The sequence below is a fragment of the Podospora bellae-mahoneyi genome (assembly GCF_035222275.1).
Source record: "Podospora bellae-mahoneyi strain CBS 112042 chromosome 1 map unlocalized CBS112042p_1, whole genome shotgun sequence".
Classification (NCBI taxonomy): domain Eukaryota; kingdom Fungi; phylum Ascomycota; class Sordariomycetes; order Sordariales; family Podosporaceae; genus Podospora; species Podospora bellae-mahoneyi.
The window spans coordinates 832,883-847,494 of record NW_026946359.1 but is presented as its reverse complement, the minus strand read 5'-3'; the positions used below and the strand labels follow the sequence as shown (position 1 = coordinate 847,494).

General features: G+C 52.4%; 4 protein-coding genes across 4 annotated transcripts; 2 read left to right on the top strand and 2 right to left on the bottom strand.

Annotated features, from left to right (window-relative positions):
* Positions 1 to 797: 797 nt before the first annotated feature.
* On the top strand, positions 798 to 2,288 carry IZH3 (inc metabolism membrane protein; the record flags this gene model as incomplete). Its single annotated transcript, XM_062873542.1, has 1 exon — positions 798 to 2,288. The coding sequence occupies one exon, from the start codon at positions 798 to 800 to the stop codon at positions 2,286 to 2,288; it is 1,491 nt and encodes a 496-aa protein (XP_062736588.1).
* Positions 2,289 to 2,477: 189 nt separating this feature from the next.
* On the bottom strand, positions 2,478 to 3,039 carry QC761_102960 (uncharacterized protein; the record flags this gene model as incomplete). Its single annotated transcript, XM_062873541.1, has 2 exons — positions 2,478 to 2,693; positions 2,749 to 3,039. 2 exons carry the CDS (start codon positions 3,037 to 3,039, stop codon positions 2,478 to 2,480), a joined length of 507 nt encoding a protein of 168 aa, XP_062736587.1.
* A 1,378-nt stretch (positions 3,040 to 4,417) lies between these two features.
* Positions 4,418 to 7,265, bottom strand: cdc16. Its single transcript, XM_062873540.1, has 3 exons — positions 6,325 to 7,265; positions 5,458 to 6,266; positions 4,418 to 5,398 (listed from the first exon to the last, which is right to left on the bottom strand). Exons 1-3 carry the CDS (start codon positions 6,904 to 6,906, stop codon positions 5,275 to 5,277), a joined length of 1,515 nt encoding a protein of 504 aa, XP_062736586.1. The 5' UTR covers positions 6,907 to 7,265; the 3' UTR covers positions 4,418 to 5,274.
* QC761_102940 (uncharacterized protein) lies at positions 7,215 to 12,742 on the top strand. Its single transcript, XM_062873539.1, has 4 exons — positions 7,215 to 10,186; positions 10,238 to 10,383; positions 10,435 to 10,978; positions 11,030 to 12,742. The coding sequence occupies exons 1-4, from the start codon at positions 9,916 to 9,918 to the stop codon at positions 12,658 to 12,660; spliced, it is 2,592 nt and encodes an 863-aa protein (XP_062736585.1). The 5' UTR covers positions 7,215 to 9,915; the 3' UTR covers positions 12,661 to 12,742.
* The last annotated feature ends 1,870 nt before the right edge of the window (positions 12,743 to 14,612 follow it).

Genomic DNA, 14,612 nt, shown 5'->3' with positions numbered 1-14,612 from the left:
AACTGCCAATGACGTTATTCGTGGAGATAGCGGTGCCTCTCAAGGTCGTCTTTTGTTTCGGTTTGGGAAGCCCAGATGCCCTGCTGGAAGGTTTTGCCTCGGTGAAAGAAGCGTCACAGGTCGCAATCACAGGCTTGCGCAGGGTCTTGGTACCAAAAGTGGGGGAGCGTGGCTGCGATGACGGCATTCAATTGGCCCCGGGGGCGCTGAGGGAAGGCGCTGGGCGCTGCAGGTGGCAGTCCTCTAGCGGTCTCTTACAGCGGACTTTGGGCCCGTTTGGGCTTGGTTAACACGGTAAATCTCCACTTGGACCTCCTTTTGCGAGCATGGCGGCCCGCAAGTCCACACATAAACCACTCGGGCCCCTCTTTGCTTTACTTGTTCCTGTTTTGTATGCGTTTTTAAAGCCTATCCTTCTTCCATGTACATGTCCCAGACGATTGTAAGATCGTGAGTTTGTTGATGTCTAGATCTTGTTCGTTCTGGCTCCCTGCATATTTTACCCCTTTCTTGTGCGACACGAGCGCATCCCAATCTCCAACTTTTTCAGGGTCTCGATCGACGCCGGTGGCAAGCCGACCGCTCTTCCCGCACCTCCTATTCCACCCAGAATTTTTCCGGAAGAAGCGCCGGGTCCACGACTCGCCGTCGTAGTCCACAACCGAAGCAACAGCCGACTTGGTTGTGACCGTCCCGTCTCTCTCCAGTTACACACACACACACACACACACACACACACACGGAACCTCGTGCTGCGGTGTCTTATCCAAGGAATTTAATCTTGAACGCCGCTCACGATGGACGTCTCTTCGGGTCTCGGGTGCCCCTCCCCGTTTACATTGAGCGCTTGCGAAGACGCCCCCGAAGCCGGCCAGTCGTCCGGAGCACAGGCGCAAGAACGGCCGGCCCTCCGACAACGCCGCCCTTCGCATTTCAAGCAAAGGAGAAAGTCTCTGGTCAACCAGTTCATGGAAGGGGAGGAGGGTCTCTTGCTCAAGCTGGATCTGTTCCTCACAAATCTGGAGAAGAAGCTCGAGGATTGGGAGAGCTATGGCGAGCTCAGTCTGGATTCCGGTATCTCGGCCGCCTACTCCACGCTGCAGGCGGTTCAGGAAAGATGCTCGCAGGTGTCGGAAGAGATGATGGGGGCTGGAAGGAGGAAACTCCATGTTATGGTGGAAACGCTCGAGTCAGGATACCAAGACGCCATGGCCGCCGCAGAGTCGCTCAACGAAAAGGCAAAGATTGGTATCGAGGTGCTCGACGACCTGCTAGAGGATATGGAGAACCAAGCCGCCAAGTTTCGGGAAAGAGGCCTGGCCAATGCAGCCGAGGTGCTCATGGACGAGGCCCATCGTGTTGTTGATGGTGGTATCGAAAGAGCAATGCGCGCTGCTGAGTCCCTCGAGGACCATGTACAGCGAGCGATTGCCCGGGCCCGGGAACACGGCTTGCTTCACTACGATGACTTGCCAGTCCCATGGAGGATCAACCCCCACATCAAGAAGGGCTATCGGTTTTCCGAAACCAAGCTGGCCTGCGTGCGGTCAGCATTTGGATTCTCCAACGAGCTTGTCAACATCTGGTCGCACGCTATCGGCCTCGTCCTTGTTTTGGCTGTGGCCTTTTACTTCTATCCCACCAGCACCAACTTCTCTCTGAGCAGCAAAGCCGACATCTTTGTTGCCGCCGTCTTCTTCTTTGCCGCCTGCCAGTGCCTGGTCTGCAGCACCATCTGGCACACGATGAATTCGGTCGCCGATGTCGATCTCATCTCCATGTTTGCCTGCGTCGACTACACCGGCATCTCGCTCCTGATTGCCTCGTCCATCATGACGACCGAATACACGGCCTTTTACTGCGATCCCGTCAGCCGTTATGCTTACATGATCACCACTGCCCTCCTTGGCGTCGGAGGCGTCATTCTCCCATGGCACCCCAAGTTCAACGGAGCGGACATGGCTTGGGCCAGAGTTGCCTTTTACTGCGGCCTCGGCGCCACTGGCTTCCTGCCCATCCTCCAGATCTCGCTCACCCGCAGCTTTGCTTCCGCCATGGAGTTCTACGGCCCCATTGGCAAATCCATTGGTGTCTACCTCCTTGGAGCCATCGTCTACGCCAGCAAGGTTCCAGAGCGCTGGTGTCCGGGAATGTTTGACTACTGCGGTGGCAGCCACAACCTGTGGCACATCGCCGTGCTGGGAGGCATTCTGTTTCACTACAAGGCCATGCAGGCTTTCTTCTCGCACGCCTTCGCCCTCGCCCAGGACGGTTGTGCTGTATATTAAAACCGGCACTGTATATATTATCAGCTTTCTAACTAGACGTTTCCTCAGCGGAGAGAGGAAATTACCACCTACATCAACAGCTTTCACAAATTCAATGTCAACAACCGGTCCCAAGATGCACCTGTTTGCCTACCTGCCATAAAATATCACAACGCCGCGCTATCCCGAAAAAATAAACGTCCCAAAATCTCAGCAAGAAAGCATCAACAACCCAACCACGCCTATTCCCAACCCCAACGCAACCAAGGTCTTTTTCTTCGCTGCCACGGATACTTTGACCTCTCCGACAACAACCTCCCTGACCTCAAGCAGGCTTACACTTCTCTTCAACGAGGGTAGATAACTACTCTCCGACCCGGGCAGCTCAAACCCGGCACTCTGCGCACAGCTTTCCAGATTTTCGCCCTGGGGGGAAATTGTTCAGCACCTTGTCTCTGCGTGGGTGGTGGTTGTCACATACGTCCAAACAGCAATACCCAGCCATGGGGGCGCACCAGGTGCCCTTTTCGCAGTAGCCGTTGTCGACAGCGCAGCATGACTGCCCTTGGGCGGGGCTGTAGCAGAAGCGGCTTGTGGCTTCGTCGCCGCAGGTTTCCCAGTCGGGGCCGTAGGTTTTTGAGCAGGACATGAATTTTTGGGGGGGTGTCGTCACTGTTCCCGGGTGGGGGGATAGCGGTTTTTGGTTTCGGGGTTGATCTTCTGCTAGAACAACGCTGGCGCTGCCAAGGGTCAAGATGCAGGGGAGGCGCATACTGCCTGTATATAACAGGATTGGTGTTATTGTTGTTGGGTTCCGTTGTTGTCGATTGGGTGGGCTAGAGAAAACCAGGCTGATGGAGGAATTGGCGGAAGTAATATTTTAAGTTTATCCTGTGCTGAAGGGTGATCAAAGCGACACGCTACGGTTTGGTGCTTTCCGAGAAACTGGGTTAGCTTTTGCTGTCGAAACAAGGGATAGCGGATAGAAGGGGGGGGCGACGATGCCAGGGAGGTGTGTGTGGGTTTTTCTTGGCGACCAGCCAAGATAAATTCCAGAGGTCTGCTGGACTTGTTGGTGTTGGTTGTTGTGTGGTGTTTGAGGAACTATCCGACTGTTTTTCTTTTTGCTCGGCGGCGGTGGTGGTGTCCGACGATATTGGATTTAAGCTTTTTTTTGGGTGGTTCCATCTGGGGTAAGTTGGTTAGTGGGAAAGGTTATTTTTATCTATTTGTGGTATTGCATATTTGCATTTGGGACTTGGGCGTTAAAAAGGCAAATTTTGGTTTTTAAGACAGCAGATGATGGGTAATGGGAAGAGCTCTTTGGGGGGAAGGAAGGAAGAAAGGAAGGAAGGAAGGAAGGGGGTGATGAGGGATGAGGATAGGCTAGGTATCAAAAAGGGGCGGAAGGCGGACATGACGTGAAGTATACTGCATGCAGTAAGGGGGAGAAGAAAGTACGTACGTATATACACGAGTACATAACATGGCATGGCATGTGCATAGATAGATAAGAGCTTTTGTACACAAAAAAGCGTGTTGGTTTGGGAAAAAGAAGGTAGCAGCTAGGTAGTTAATGGACTGAAAAAAAATGGACGGTCTTATGGAAATAGATAAAGTACATAAACACCACGATATCAGAGTTGTTATGTGTTTGTGATATCAGAGTTTTGTGGAACGTTTTGAGTTTTGTTGTGTGTGCTCGTAGAACCCATCTAAAGTCATCGTGATCACTCCAGTGCGTGCCACACAAAACAAAGAGGATAAAATCTGTTGTGGTTGTGGTTGTGGTTGTGGTTGTGGTTGTGGTCGTGTGTACAGACAACCTCTTGGACAACTTCTAAACCCTCTTTAGATCGTGTGCCACGAGGTGTGCAAGGCAAGCTGTCGTGGCAGCCATGTCCGGGGACGTCGGCAAGCAAATGCAAGAGAGGCGATGTTAACAGAGAGAGAAGGGTACAGACTGACTACAACACATGTAGTGCTTGTGGCTGTGTTGCATAAACAGCGGATCTTGGTTCACGACAGCAAATACACACACGTTGAGCTCTGGCACCAAGCTTCAAGTAAAATGCGTAGATAATAATACAGCATATACTGACTGCTGTTGCTTCTTCGTACTCTAGCAATGTATATAATGACAACACAAAGGCACTCCTTGCTGGCCATCCCTCCACCCCCTCCCCCCAAACCTTCTATGAATATACGGCCAATGTTCCTATAAAAACCAAAGTTCTGCCAAATCAAAACATTCATCTTCCCTCTCGATCTCTATATATTCCTCCAACATCCCTTTTCGTGTCCCCAAAAATAGGTTTTGTTTTGTCTGTCCAAAAAGATCTGCTCGTACATACCGCTCCTAATGTATACTTCTTACATGTTATTCCAACCTTGCCGGTTACTCGCCTTATCTCCACCAGTTGTCTGTAGTGGGTAGCGTGGTGTGGGTAGCGTGGTGTGTGCAGTACAGAATGTTGTGGTCCGTCATGCCTCGCAGCGCCGTTGCCGAGGGCACCAAGGTTTGGTGAATTAGTACAATGCCGCCCATATAGCCGCATATCCCTTCCCTTCCGGGCGAGCTTTGTAGGTGTGGCTTATAGACACTCGGCTTGTAACATCGGGGCGTCGTTGGTCGGCGCAATCCTTGTCAGCCACTGTGTTGTCGGTTTTCTTCCACATAGTCGCGTCATTCTCGTCCTCCCCTCTTGCTTCCCATCGGCCAGCGACTTGAACAGAACCCCCACGAATATTCATGCGGCTAAATTGTTGCATGACACTCAAGCCGTTGACTTGGGAAGGCCCGTCTTGGCATCGTTGTGAAAGGCGGTCCAGCGCTCACTCAGCATGGCTGAGGACTTCGAGCTATGGTCTGACAGCATACTTGTTGACGAGCTTCTGGCGACCTGTGCCTGAATCTGTCTCCAATGCAACGTCTGCTGAAAGCGGTGATTTTGAAACCATCGGCCTGTTCAGAACCAATGACTCAACAACCCTCCTCGACTCCAAATTATCGGGCATGGGCAATGATATCGGAGTAGACATCATCGGGAATCATCTTGATGATGGCGAGGGTTGTACGTTTGATCTGGTCAGCTTGAAGAGCTGGGAAGGACCTCAAAAGCTTATTTGGGCTGTTTGGTTCGGTTAGCGTTGAATGCATGCGGTAAACACGGTGGCAGAACTCTCATACCTTGGAGATTCCATAATTTTGGTTCGGATCATTACTAACTGTGCAACGATACAAAGGATGTTGAGGTGAGGCCCATATGCAAAAAGAAAGTCCCAGAGACGAAGGACTTCGGGGAGCGGGGGGGTGCAGGCGCAGAGCGTCAAAACAGAGGGAAAGGCGTATATTTCAGCCGTCAGGTTTTTCGAGAGCAAATACAGGCTGAGCTTGGGGTCTACAATGGAGAGCACTTTGTCGACCAATGCCAGCCCTTTGTGCACACCATCCATAGCACCACGAATGTAGCCGGGCAGCTCCTTGGTCAGAAGCTGGTGGAAAGCAATGAAAGCCTCGGCCTCACTGCGAGCGGCGTACAAGAAGGGTGCTGCCAGAACATTCATTCCCTGGACGTAAGTTCCTGGATCAAGAGGCATGCTTGCCTCAGAACCCTCCGTTGTAAGTGTCAGAGCACGGGCTCGATGTTTCGACATGGGCGAGGTTGGGTTGGAATCATAGCCGCTCCCATAGCCTGTTCCCGGCCGACTGTTGGGTTGGTCAAGAGACTGGCGGGAACTGCTGCATATGCTGGGCTCCCGAGTGCGTTCTGCGCGGGCATCATGGAGTTTCCAGGCAATGGCGTTGAGTAGTCGGATCAGGCTCGCCTCGCTCACACGCCGTCGGAAAAGAGGATCAGTTGTGAGAGTGCGGAAGGTATCATTACGAATTTTTGAGTATGCAGGTGACGCGCCACGGTGGATAAGTGCAAGGTATGAATCGGTCTCGAGAACAGGCGCATTGAGCAAAATCAGCCATACATAGATGCGTAGAGAGGACTATGGTTCAAGGTTAGTGTACTGGTATTATGCTATGGTCAGCATGTAGATGGCTTACCATGCCGTCGCTGTCTGCCTTGATGCCCTGATCAAGAATCTTCAGCCGGCTGCTCTCCAAAGCACCCTCGATATCTCCGTTTGGAGGCCCTTCTCGCAAGAGTTTGTCGAGAGACATGGCATCGGCGGCGGGGGACCGCTTATTCAAAGCGGAACGTCGCGTGGCTGTCATGGCTGCTCCGAATGTGTGGGGGGAAGGAACTGTAATGGGTGCGTCGCTGTTGGCGCGTCCTCGTTGTGGCGACCGGTTGGTGGTGTTTACATGTCTGCGAGGAGGGATAGGGGGGGGGTTCAGGATTCGAGCATGCTGCTGCTGGGTGGGAGGATGGTGTTGAATATGCTGCTGCTGCTGCTGCTGCTGTTGCAGCCTCTGCTGGGTAATCAGAGAACCCTGGCCGGCGACTTTTGCACCCAAGCTATGAGCCGATTGCAATCTCCTCAAGGTCCTGTGTGAACCGGGGGATGGAGGCGAGTGGAGCTGTACTGGTGCTTGGAGACTCGCCATCGGCGACAGGGTCCGGGTTTCTTTGGTAGAACTCGGCAACCCCTCCGTGGGGTTTGCCTTCAGGTCGCGAAGAGTCATTGCAATGTGAATTGAAGGCTTACAGGTGGTTAACGTTGTTGAAGAACCACGAGGCGCAGAGCTGGTAACGCCGGCAACAACAAAAACTGGACCGCAACTTGATCGGGCGCCGTTGTGGTTGGTTTCTGGGACACCTGCATCAAATCAAGACTGGAGGGCGGGGAACATTCCTGGAAGTTGGAGGTTGGTCTGCACAGAAGCCCGTGCTTCCAAACGCCCCTTGCTTCGGCGTGTTCATTTCGCGTCCCACGTCACGTGTACCAACTTAGACGCCTTCTATGTAAGCTACATACATTATCCATTGTCCGGCTTGATTCAATCATTCACCTTTCTGTATATTGACTCCTCGTTGAAGTTCTTATCAGCTACTCAACAAGGCTTTGATGATGGATGGCTTTCTGGATCTGCTCATGGATGAATGATCGATAGCTCACGAGTGACCGTCTAGCAGGCCACCCTTGACCTCTTGGCAGAACGGTTTCCCATCCTTGACGCGTGGCTGGGACGACGAACTTCCTCGGTTCCCCAACCTCGGGTTGCATTCTCCACTTACCGGCCTCGAAGCCCTGGTCCCCGGTGCAGTTTCCACCAGGTTGCCAAAACCTGTAACAACCAGCCTCTGTTTCGAATATCAAGATATCGAGATCCTCTTCTCTGTCCAATTAACACCTGAAAATAGGAATGAAATTTTCTCGTCTTCTTGACGGAAAAGCTCTTCACAACTCAGTTTTACGAAATGGTTCCGCGAAGATCGACCGAAGGTACCGACGATATCCAAATAGTTAGCGTAATTGGACTCAATTTGCCCAGACAACCATTTTCGTGAACCGGACCTTCTCCCCCGGCAACGGCGGCCCTAGAACAACGGAAACCTTTGCAGAGCTGCTTCTTTCGGGTCTGCAATTTCGGCAACCACTTTCCCATCGAGGAGGTCGCCATGCACATGGACCGAAACCCCTGTCCCATCCTTCCAGAAGAACCAACTTTTGACGATCAAGCTGTTTTCTCTGGCAACTTCCTGGTCACGGTTTCAGTTTCCCTAAATGGATCGCCGTGAGATGGGATTGGTCACTGAGTCGGGCCCGCCCTGCCGATCTGAGAGTCGAGGCCGAAAACAATTCACAGAGGATGCCGGCCTGACCAAAGATTACGGCCGTCTCGCCAGGGGAGCATCCCCCCAGCTGACGCCGGCCTCGGAGTGGATGTTCGGCTGCGGCCCGGAGCGGCTGACGGTTGCCAAGATGATCACCCGGAGCCACTTTCTACCACTTAGATGGCAATGCTCCGTGCCCTCGTTCAAGATGGAGACAGTTGTGAGAGGTTTAGATACCAAGCTGGCAGTATATACAGTATCTGATGCATTCCGCCGCATCACTCAAACCTTTGTTTATCTCACCCTGCGAATATGAGTCCCCTAAGGCAAAACCACAGCACATGCCCATCATCCACTGGTATGGCACTAGCCTGATAATAGCATGTTGCTCTCAGGTGGAAAAGGAAACAATCACAACTGTGGGCGATTAGATAAGACAGCTGATGTCTTGTTCCAGAGCAACGTTGCCAAGACGCGGGCCAAAATCTGCAGGTCATCATGCACGATTGCCTGCCATCAACAGTCAGAACCAAATCCAGACCACACAGCTTCACATCATCACTGCCAAGCCTTGGAGGATATCGGAGTTGAAGCTCCCAAGACGCCAGAAGGCTCCCATCGACGTTGCAAGTATATCAGAGGAAGAACAACATCCTCTACTCTCGTCCCTGGTGATGCTGGATGACTCAGCAGCCCGCCGCGGGGTTTGGGTGGTTTGGACTGGCCCTTGGCAAAGCACCTCAACTTCGGTGCTCATTGCATCATCAAGACAACCCCCATACATATCTTCCACGAGACACGGTGACTCTCTCGAGGTCAGCCACACATCCAGCTTGATAGGCTGGGGGACGTGGGGTTTACCCACTGGATTTATGCTGGAAACATGGTATTTGCAACCGCTAACGCCTACATTGCGGTGTTTACTGAGACAGCGACGATGGGTGTCTCGTGTTCTCGGCCGGCTGACATTGGTGCTCAAGTGAGCCCTCACTGCTCTCGAATATCTTACTCACATGGGTCTTCAACCTCCAGCCGGTGTCACATTCAGTGATGACTGTGCTTTTGGTGTCGAATCGATTGGCCTAGCGGTCTCCCGTAATGGAGGCTCGACAATGAGGTTTGAAACTGCAACTGAGGATATGTCCTGGCTGGGTTAGAAAGGTTTGAATCTGTTGATCGTCACCATTCAACCCGGCCGGCAAAGAGCTTGGTTATCACTTCTTTGCCTTTCCCAGTCCCACCAACTCGCGGACTCAGACTTTGGACCCAGCGGTGCCAGTGGTAATTTGTTAGCTGTGATAGGCATGGGCATCGATTGCGCCATCCACTTGATGCCCACCTGCCCACCGCACCCGACCCCCCGCCGCCTCTTCACTGCCTGTCGGGCCCGACGTCAACAGTCCAACATCTCCCTGCCTCTCTAGGATATGTATTGAGCCTTCCTTGTTGCTTTTCCAGGTTGTTGGGACCTGGAGCTGGTCTCCTGATGTCTCATTCTTTCCTCCCGTCGCTTTTGCTAGGAAAGTAGAACCCGGCACTCGAGCGGACCTGTTACCTAATGATAAACACTCACGCCGCCCATCTACACGATTTGGGGCACACTCCATCTTGCAGCATCTCCTAATCAGCATCTCCGCCAAACCTCGCATCACCTATAATCCTTACACCTACGGCATGGTTTGCATATCCTGGCGCATCCCGCACCTTAGACGACGACTTCTCGGCAACCCGGTGCATATTCAAGTCGATACGCCCTCGGATCGCATCATTTACAGCATCTAAAAAGATTGAAAAGATCCGAGGCGGTGTATCTGTTTCAAGCATCTGATCTCTTCCTTACCAGCCCATGGTGTGACAGCATTTCAAGAACTCAACATCGACTCTTCTCAGTGTGGTCATATCCTCAGAAACTAGCCATGACATCTGGAGTTGGCCACAAGGTGGCCCGGCTGCTGGGAATCCAGCTACAACCGAAAGACCCATATCACCATGTCAATGACCCAAGAGAAACAGCCCATTTCAACACAGACCAGACATTTGTGGAGGAGTCACCGAGGGTGGATGACTTTTTCTTGAAATTAGTACCCTCTGGCCCGCAAGTATGGCGATATCTGGTGTCTCTGTTTCCGTTTCTCTCCTGGATCGGATACTACAACCTTCAATGGCTTGCTGGAGATCTGGTTGCTGGTAAGGAACTCAATGCCGGCTTATGGAACCCTGTTACTAACCAGAGAACAGGCATCACCATCGGCGCTGTTGTCGTACCTCAAGGTATGGCTTATGCCAGACTGGCCAACCTGGATGTTCAGTTTGGTCTGTATTCGAGCTTTATGGGTGTTCTTGTTTACTGGTTCTTCGCAACCTCCAAGGACATTACCATCGGTGTAAGTGCATCCAAAGCTCGTCTTGGTGCCAGATTACTGACACTCTGACAGCCTGTTGCTGTCATGTCTCAACTTACCGGCGCTGTCGTGACTGATATGGCTGCTGTCCTTCCTGACGTTCCAGGCCATGTCATTGCATCTGCTCTTGCACTCTTGGCCGGTGCCGTTGTGGTGTCCATCGGGCTCATCCGCTGCGGATGGATTGTCGATATCATCTCGCTTACCTCTCTCTCGGCATTCATGACCGGCTCAGCCATCTGCATTGCTGTCGGGCAAGTTCCATCGCTGATGGGCCTCAGCGGCTTTTCAACTCGCGATCCGACGTATCTTGTGTTCGTCAACATACTCAAACACCTGAACACAGCGAGTATGGATGCCGCCATGGGGTTGTCGGCACTTGCTATGCTTTACCTTATCAGGGGAGTTTGCATGTGGATTGGGACACACTACCCGAAACATCAGAAGCTCGCCTTCTTTATTTCGACGTTGAGGGTCGTGTTCGTCATTGTTCTCTACACTCTGATCAGCTACCTGGTCAACAGGAGCTTGCCGAGGGGTACAGCCAGATTCAAAATTTTGTTTGACGTTCCTAGAGGTATGTACCAGCCAAAAGTCTGGAATAGATTGGTGACTGATGTATTGCCAGGGTTCCAAAACGCGGCTGTCCCGGTCATCAATACCTCTATTGTCAGCAACCTGATTGGATACTTGCCCGCTACTGTAGTGGTGCTGCTCATCGAACACATTGCTATCTCGAAGTCGTTCGGTCGAGTCAACAACTACAGAATCAACCCTTCTCAAGAAATGGTAGCCATTGGCATCACCAACATGCTGGGGCCCTTCCTCGGCGGGTACGCTGCAACGGGCTCTTTCAGTCGCACTGCCATTAAGTCGAAGGCCGGCGTGAGGACTCCGTTTGCCGGCGTCATCACAGCCTTTGTGGTTCTCCTCGCCATCTACGCCTTGCCGGCCGTGTTTTACTACATTCCCAACGCGTCACTCTCTGCGGTGATTATCCATGCCGTCGGCGACCTCATCACCCCTCCCAATACAGTCTATCAGTTCTGGCTCGTATCACCATTCGAGGTCTTGATCTTTTTTGTCGGTGTGTTTGTCACCATCTTTTCGAGCATTGAGAATGGCATCTACACCACGGTGCTGCTCTCGGCAGCGATGCTTCTCTTTCGGATTTTGAGATCGAACGGCCGGTTCTTGGGGCGTGTCAAGGTTCAATCCATGCTTGGAAATCGCGTTATTGGCAACGACAGGCAGCAGCCGGTACCCGGGTATGGCACGTTTACCGGCTCGCAGGAGGCGCCGACACGCAACATCTTCTTGCCTATCACGCACGCGGATGGGTCCAACCCCGAGATTGAGCTGGACAATCCATATCCTGGCATCTTCATCTACCGGTTCGCCGAGGGGTTCAGCTACCCGAACGCGGGGAGCAGCCTGGAGCACTTGGTGGAACACATTTTTGCGCACACTCGGCGGACGAACCTGGCGCATTTCGACCGGCCTGGCGATCGGCCTTGGAACGAGCCCGGCCCGTCAAGGAAGGACATGAAGGCGGCGGCTGCGGCCGGGGTGGACGCGGGGATCATAGGGGTGGACGTGAGCTTGCCGACGCTCAAGGCGGTGATTCTGGATTTCAGCTCGGTGAACCACGTCGACATTACTTCGGTGCAGCAGCTGATTGACGTGAGGAATCAGCTGGACCGGTATGCCAGCCCGGATATTGTCGACTGGCACATTGCCTGCATCAACAACCGGTGGGCGAAGAGGGCGCTGGCGGCGGCGGGGTTTGGGTACCCGACTGTTGTGCCGGACGGGCCGCACAGGAGGTGGAGGAGCATCTTTTCTGTGGCGGAGATTGGGGGGTCGCACAGCGCGGCGGCGGCGGCCGAGGTGGAGGTGAACGAGAAGGAGATTGCGAGGAGCAGGAGGCAGACTGCTGCTGATGTGGAGGTTGGGAATAAGCAGCAGCAGCAGCAGCAGCAGCAGCATCATCACCGTGGGCCAAATGATCCTAAGAAGGTTGGGACGGGCGGGAGTGAGAGTGTTCCGAGAAAGTCGACGGTTACGTTTGAGGATGCGGTTCTTTCTTTGCACCAGAAGAGGATGTCGCTGGGGCCGGAGCTGCACAGTGGGCGGACGGTGGTGGCGCCGGTGCATGGGATCAATCGGCCGCTGTTTCATGTTGACCTGACGAGCGCGCTGCAGAGCGCGGTTGCCAATGTTGAGGGGAGGTATGAGGGGTTGGAGGAGCATCATTAGGCGTTGTTATTTTTCCATAGATTATACCCGCAGGAAGTAGTGATTAGTGTGAGATATTGGTTTCTCTTGAAGTTGTCCGTCATTTTTTGATGTTTTGCTGTGAATGGTGTTTTGTGAGGTTTTTTGGGACTGTGGCTTTGATAAAGGTGGGCGGAAAGACAGATGGGATCACAACAGAAATGGGGAGAGTTTTAAGAAGGGGGGGTACAGGGATTTTATTTATATATTGGTCGTTTATAAATGTGTTTTTGAAGGACTGCTTTTTATGGAGCATGGCTAACAGTCCACCACGGCGCTAAACGCCGGTTTGTTTTTTCTTTTTTTCTTTTTTTTCGCGACACCGACTCCGTGGGGTGACCGGTGGTGGTGAGCTCGTGGTCATCGAATGGCTCCCATGGCCTGTCGAGGTTTGGGGTGTGAGTGTTGGGGTTGGGGTAGGGTTCGGACCAGTGGTTGCAGGTTGATGGGTTGATGTGGTATCCTGAGGGCAGTAGGGGGTTGGTTGAGATTGAAGGGGTGGTGGGGTGTTGAAGTAAGTGGTTAGGTGATGAGGTTCTTCGCTTGTATTTGGGGAACAGCCAGGGGGAAGGGGGTGAGGGTATGAAGTTGCAGGGTGTTGGTGGAGGAGGAGGAGGGTTTGGAGACGGTGGCGGTGGGATTCGAGGCGGCGGAGGCGCTCGTAGAGGTTGGCGGTGGTGGAAGTGTTTGTTGGGAGGGAGGAAGGGGTAAAGGAAGGTGTTGTTGTTGTTGTTGTTGTTGTTGTTGTTGGTGGTGGTGGTGGTGGTGGTGTGATGTGGTGGTTGTCAGCTTGTCGACTGTGTTTTTCGGGAGGACTACCATAGCCAGCGTCCGAGGGCGGGATGGACACACAAGACTGCATTGTTGGTGTCGAGATGAAAAGTCTTTGACGGGGAGCAAACGACGGACAGCTGTCGCTCTCTCGTTTTGCTCGGCTTCTCCAACAGCTGTATTGTCCTTTCTAGGGAAGGTATCCTCTTCTTCTTCTTCTCTAGACGCCAAAACCAAACGGATTCTATACAGGGCAATCACCGGGATTCTCACAGGTGCGTGGACAGGCGTCTTTGGTTCAATTATCTTGACTAAGTCATGTCTCGGGTTGTTTGCTTAAAGACTCTGGCGGTTTCTTTGAGTTGGAACTAGTGTTCCAGGAAATGTAAATGTCATGGAGAATGGAAAGAAACACTTCGAGACTGGAGACAGAGGTAGGAAGCAATGCATTCACCAGAATGCTTGTAAAACTGATGAGCATATAATCCTGAAAGCAAAAACAAGACATTGTGCAAGCTTGGTGGACTCGATCACAGGTATGTTTGAGGCAAACATCAACGCAGATGGCCCCGCTTGTCAGGGGATAGATATGATACGCCAACCAATTAACATAGCCTTTTAAAAGCTGCTCTCGCGGTTGTTTGCTTTTAGTCTTGTGTAGGATGCAGTTGTTGGAGCTTATTGGTTTAATATGAAATAAATGCCCCTGTTGAACTTGGTATCTCAGGAAATAGTGTAGAACCTTTTCCAGTTTGACTATGGGGAACGAGAAGCCACACCCATTGGTCCTCTTTCAGTTGCCGCATCTGTTCCCATTAAGAACGAAGCAAAGTCTAGGTTGATGACCGTCAAGCTTGTTTCCGCTGCCACGGAAAACTGCGGAATATACTACAGCAGCTCCAATTTGCCTCTCATTCCACAGATATGGAGTTGAACTAGGCTCTCGACGTGTCCATGATGTGGCTATTCGTGAGGCTCTGTCTGAGGGTGGATCACGCTTGATGTGGAGTCCAAGAACCGTTGTCTAGGCTCAACGCAGCTTGGATGATGGTTGTCCGTTGGGCCCATCACTCCATCTCACTGTATGAGGATTCGCATACACTATACAATATCGCCATCGTGGGCCGCATTCTATGGATTGGAAATCAAATGTTGATCAAGAG

Coding starts and splice junctions, on each gene's coding strand:
- cdc16 (XM_062873540.1), bottom strand. CDS start 6,906: ATGACTCTTCGCGACCTGAAGGCAAACCCCACGGAGGGGTTGCCGAGT. Junction 6,267..6,324: donor AGGCAGACAGCGACGGCATG/GTAAGCCATCTA, acceptor CTTGAACCATAG/TCCTCTCTACGCATCTATGT. Junction 5,399..5,457: donor AAAATTATGGAATCTCCAAG/GTATGAGAGTTC, acceptor CGAACCAAACAG/CCCAAATAAGCTTTTGAGGT.
- QC761_102940 (XM_062873539.1), top strand. CDS start 9,916: ATGACATCTGGAGTTGGCCACAAGGTGGCCCGGCTGCTGGGAATCCAG. Junction 10,187..10,237: donor TGCTGGAGATCTGGTTGCTG/GTAAGGAACTCA, acceptor ACCAGAGAACAG/GCATCACCATCGGCGCTGTT. Junction 10,979..11,029: donor TTTGTTTGACGTTCCTAGAG/GTATGTACCAGC, acceptor ATGTATTGCCAG/GGTTCCAAAACGCGGCTGTC.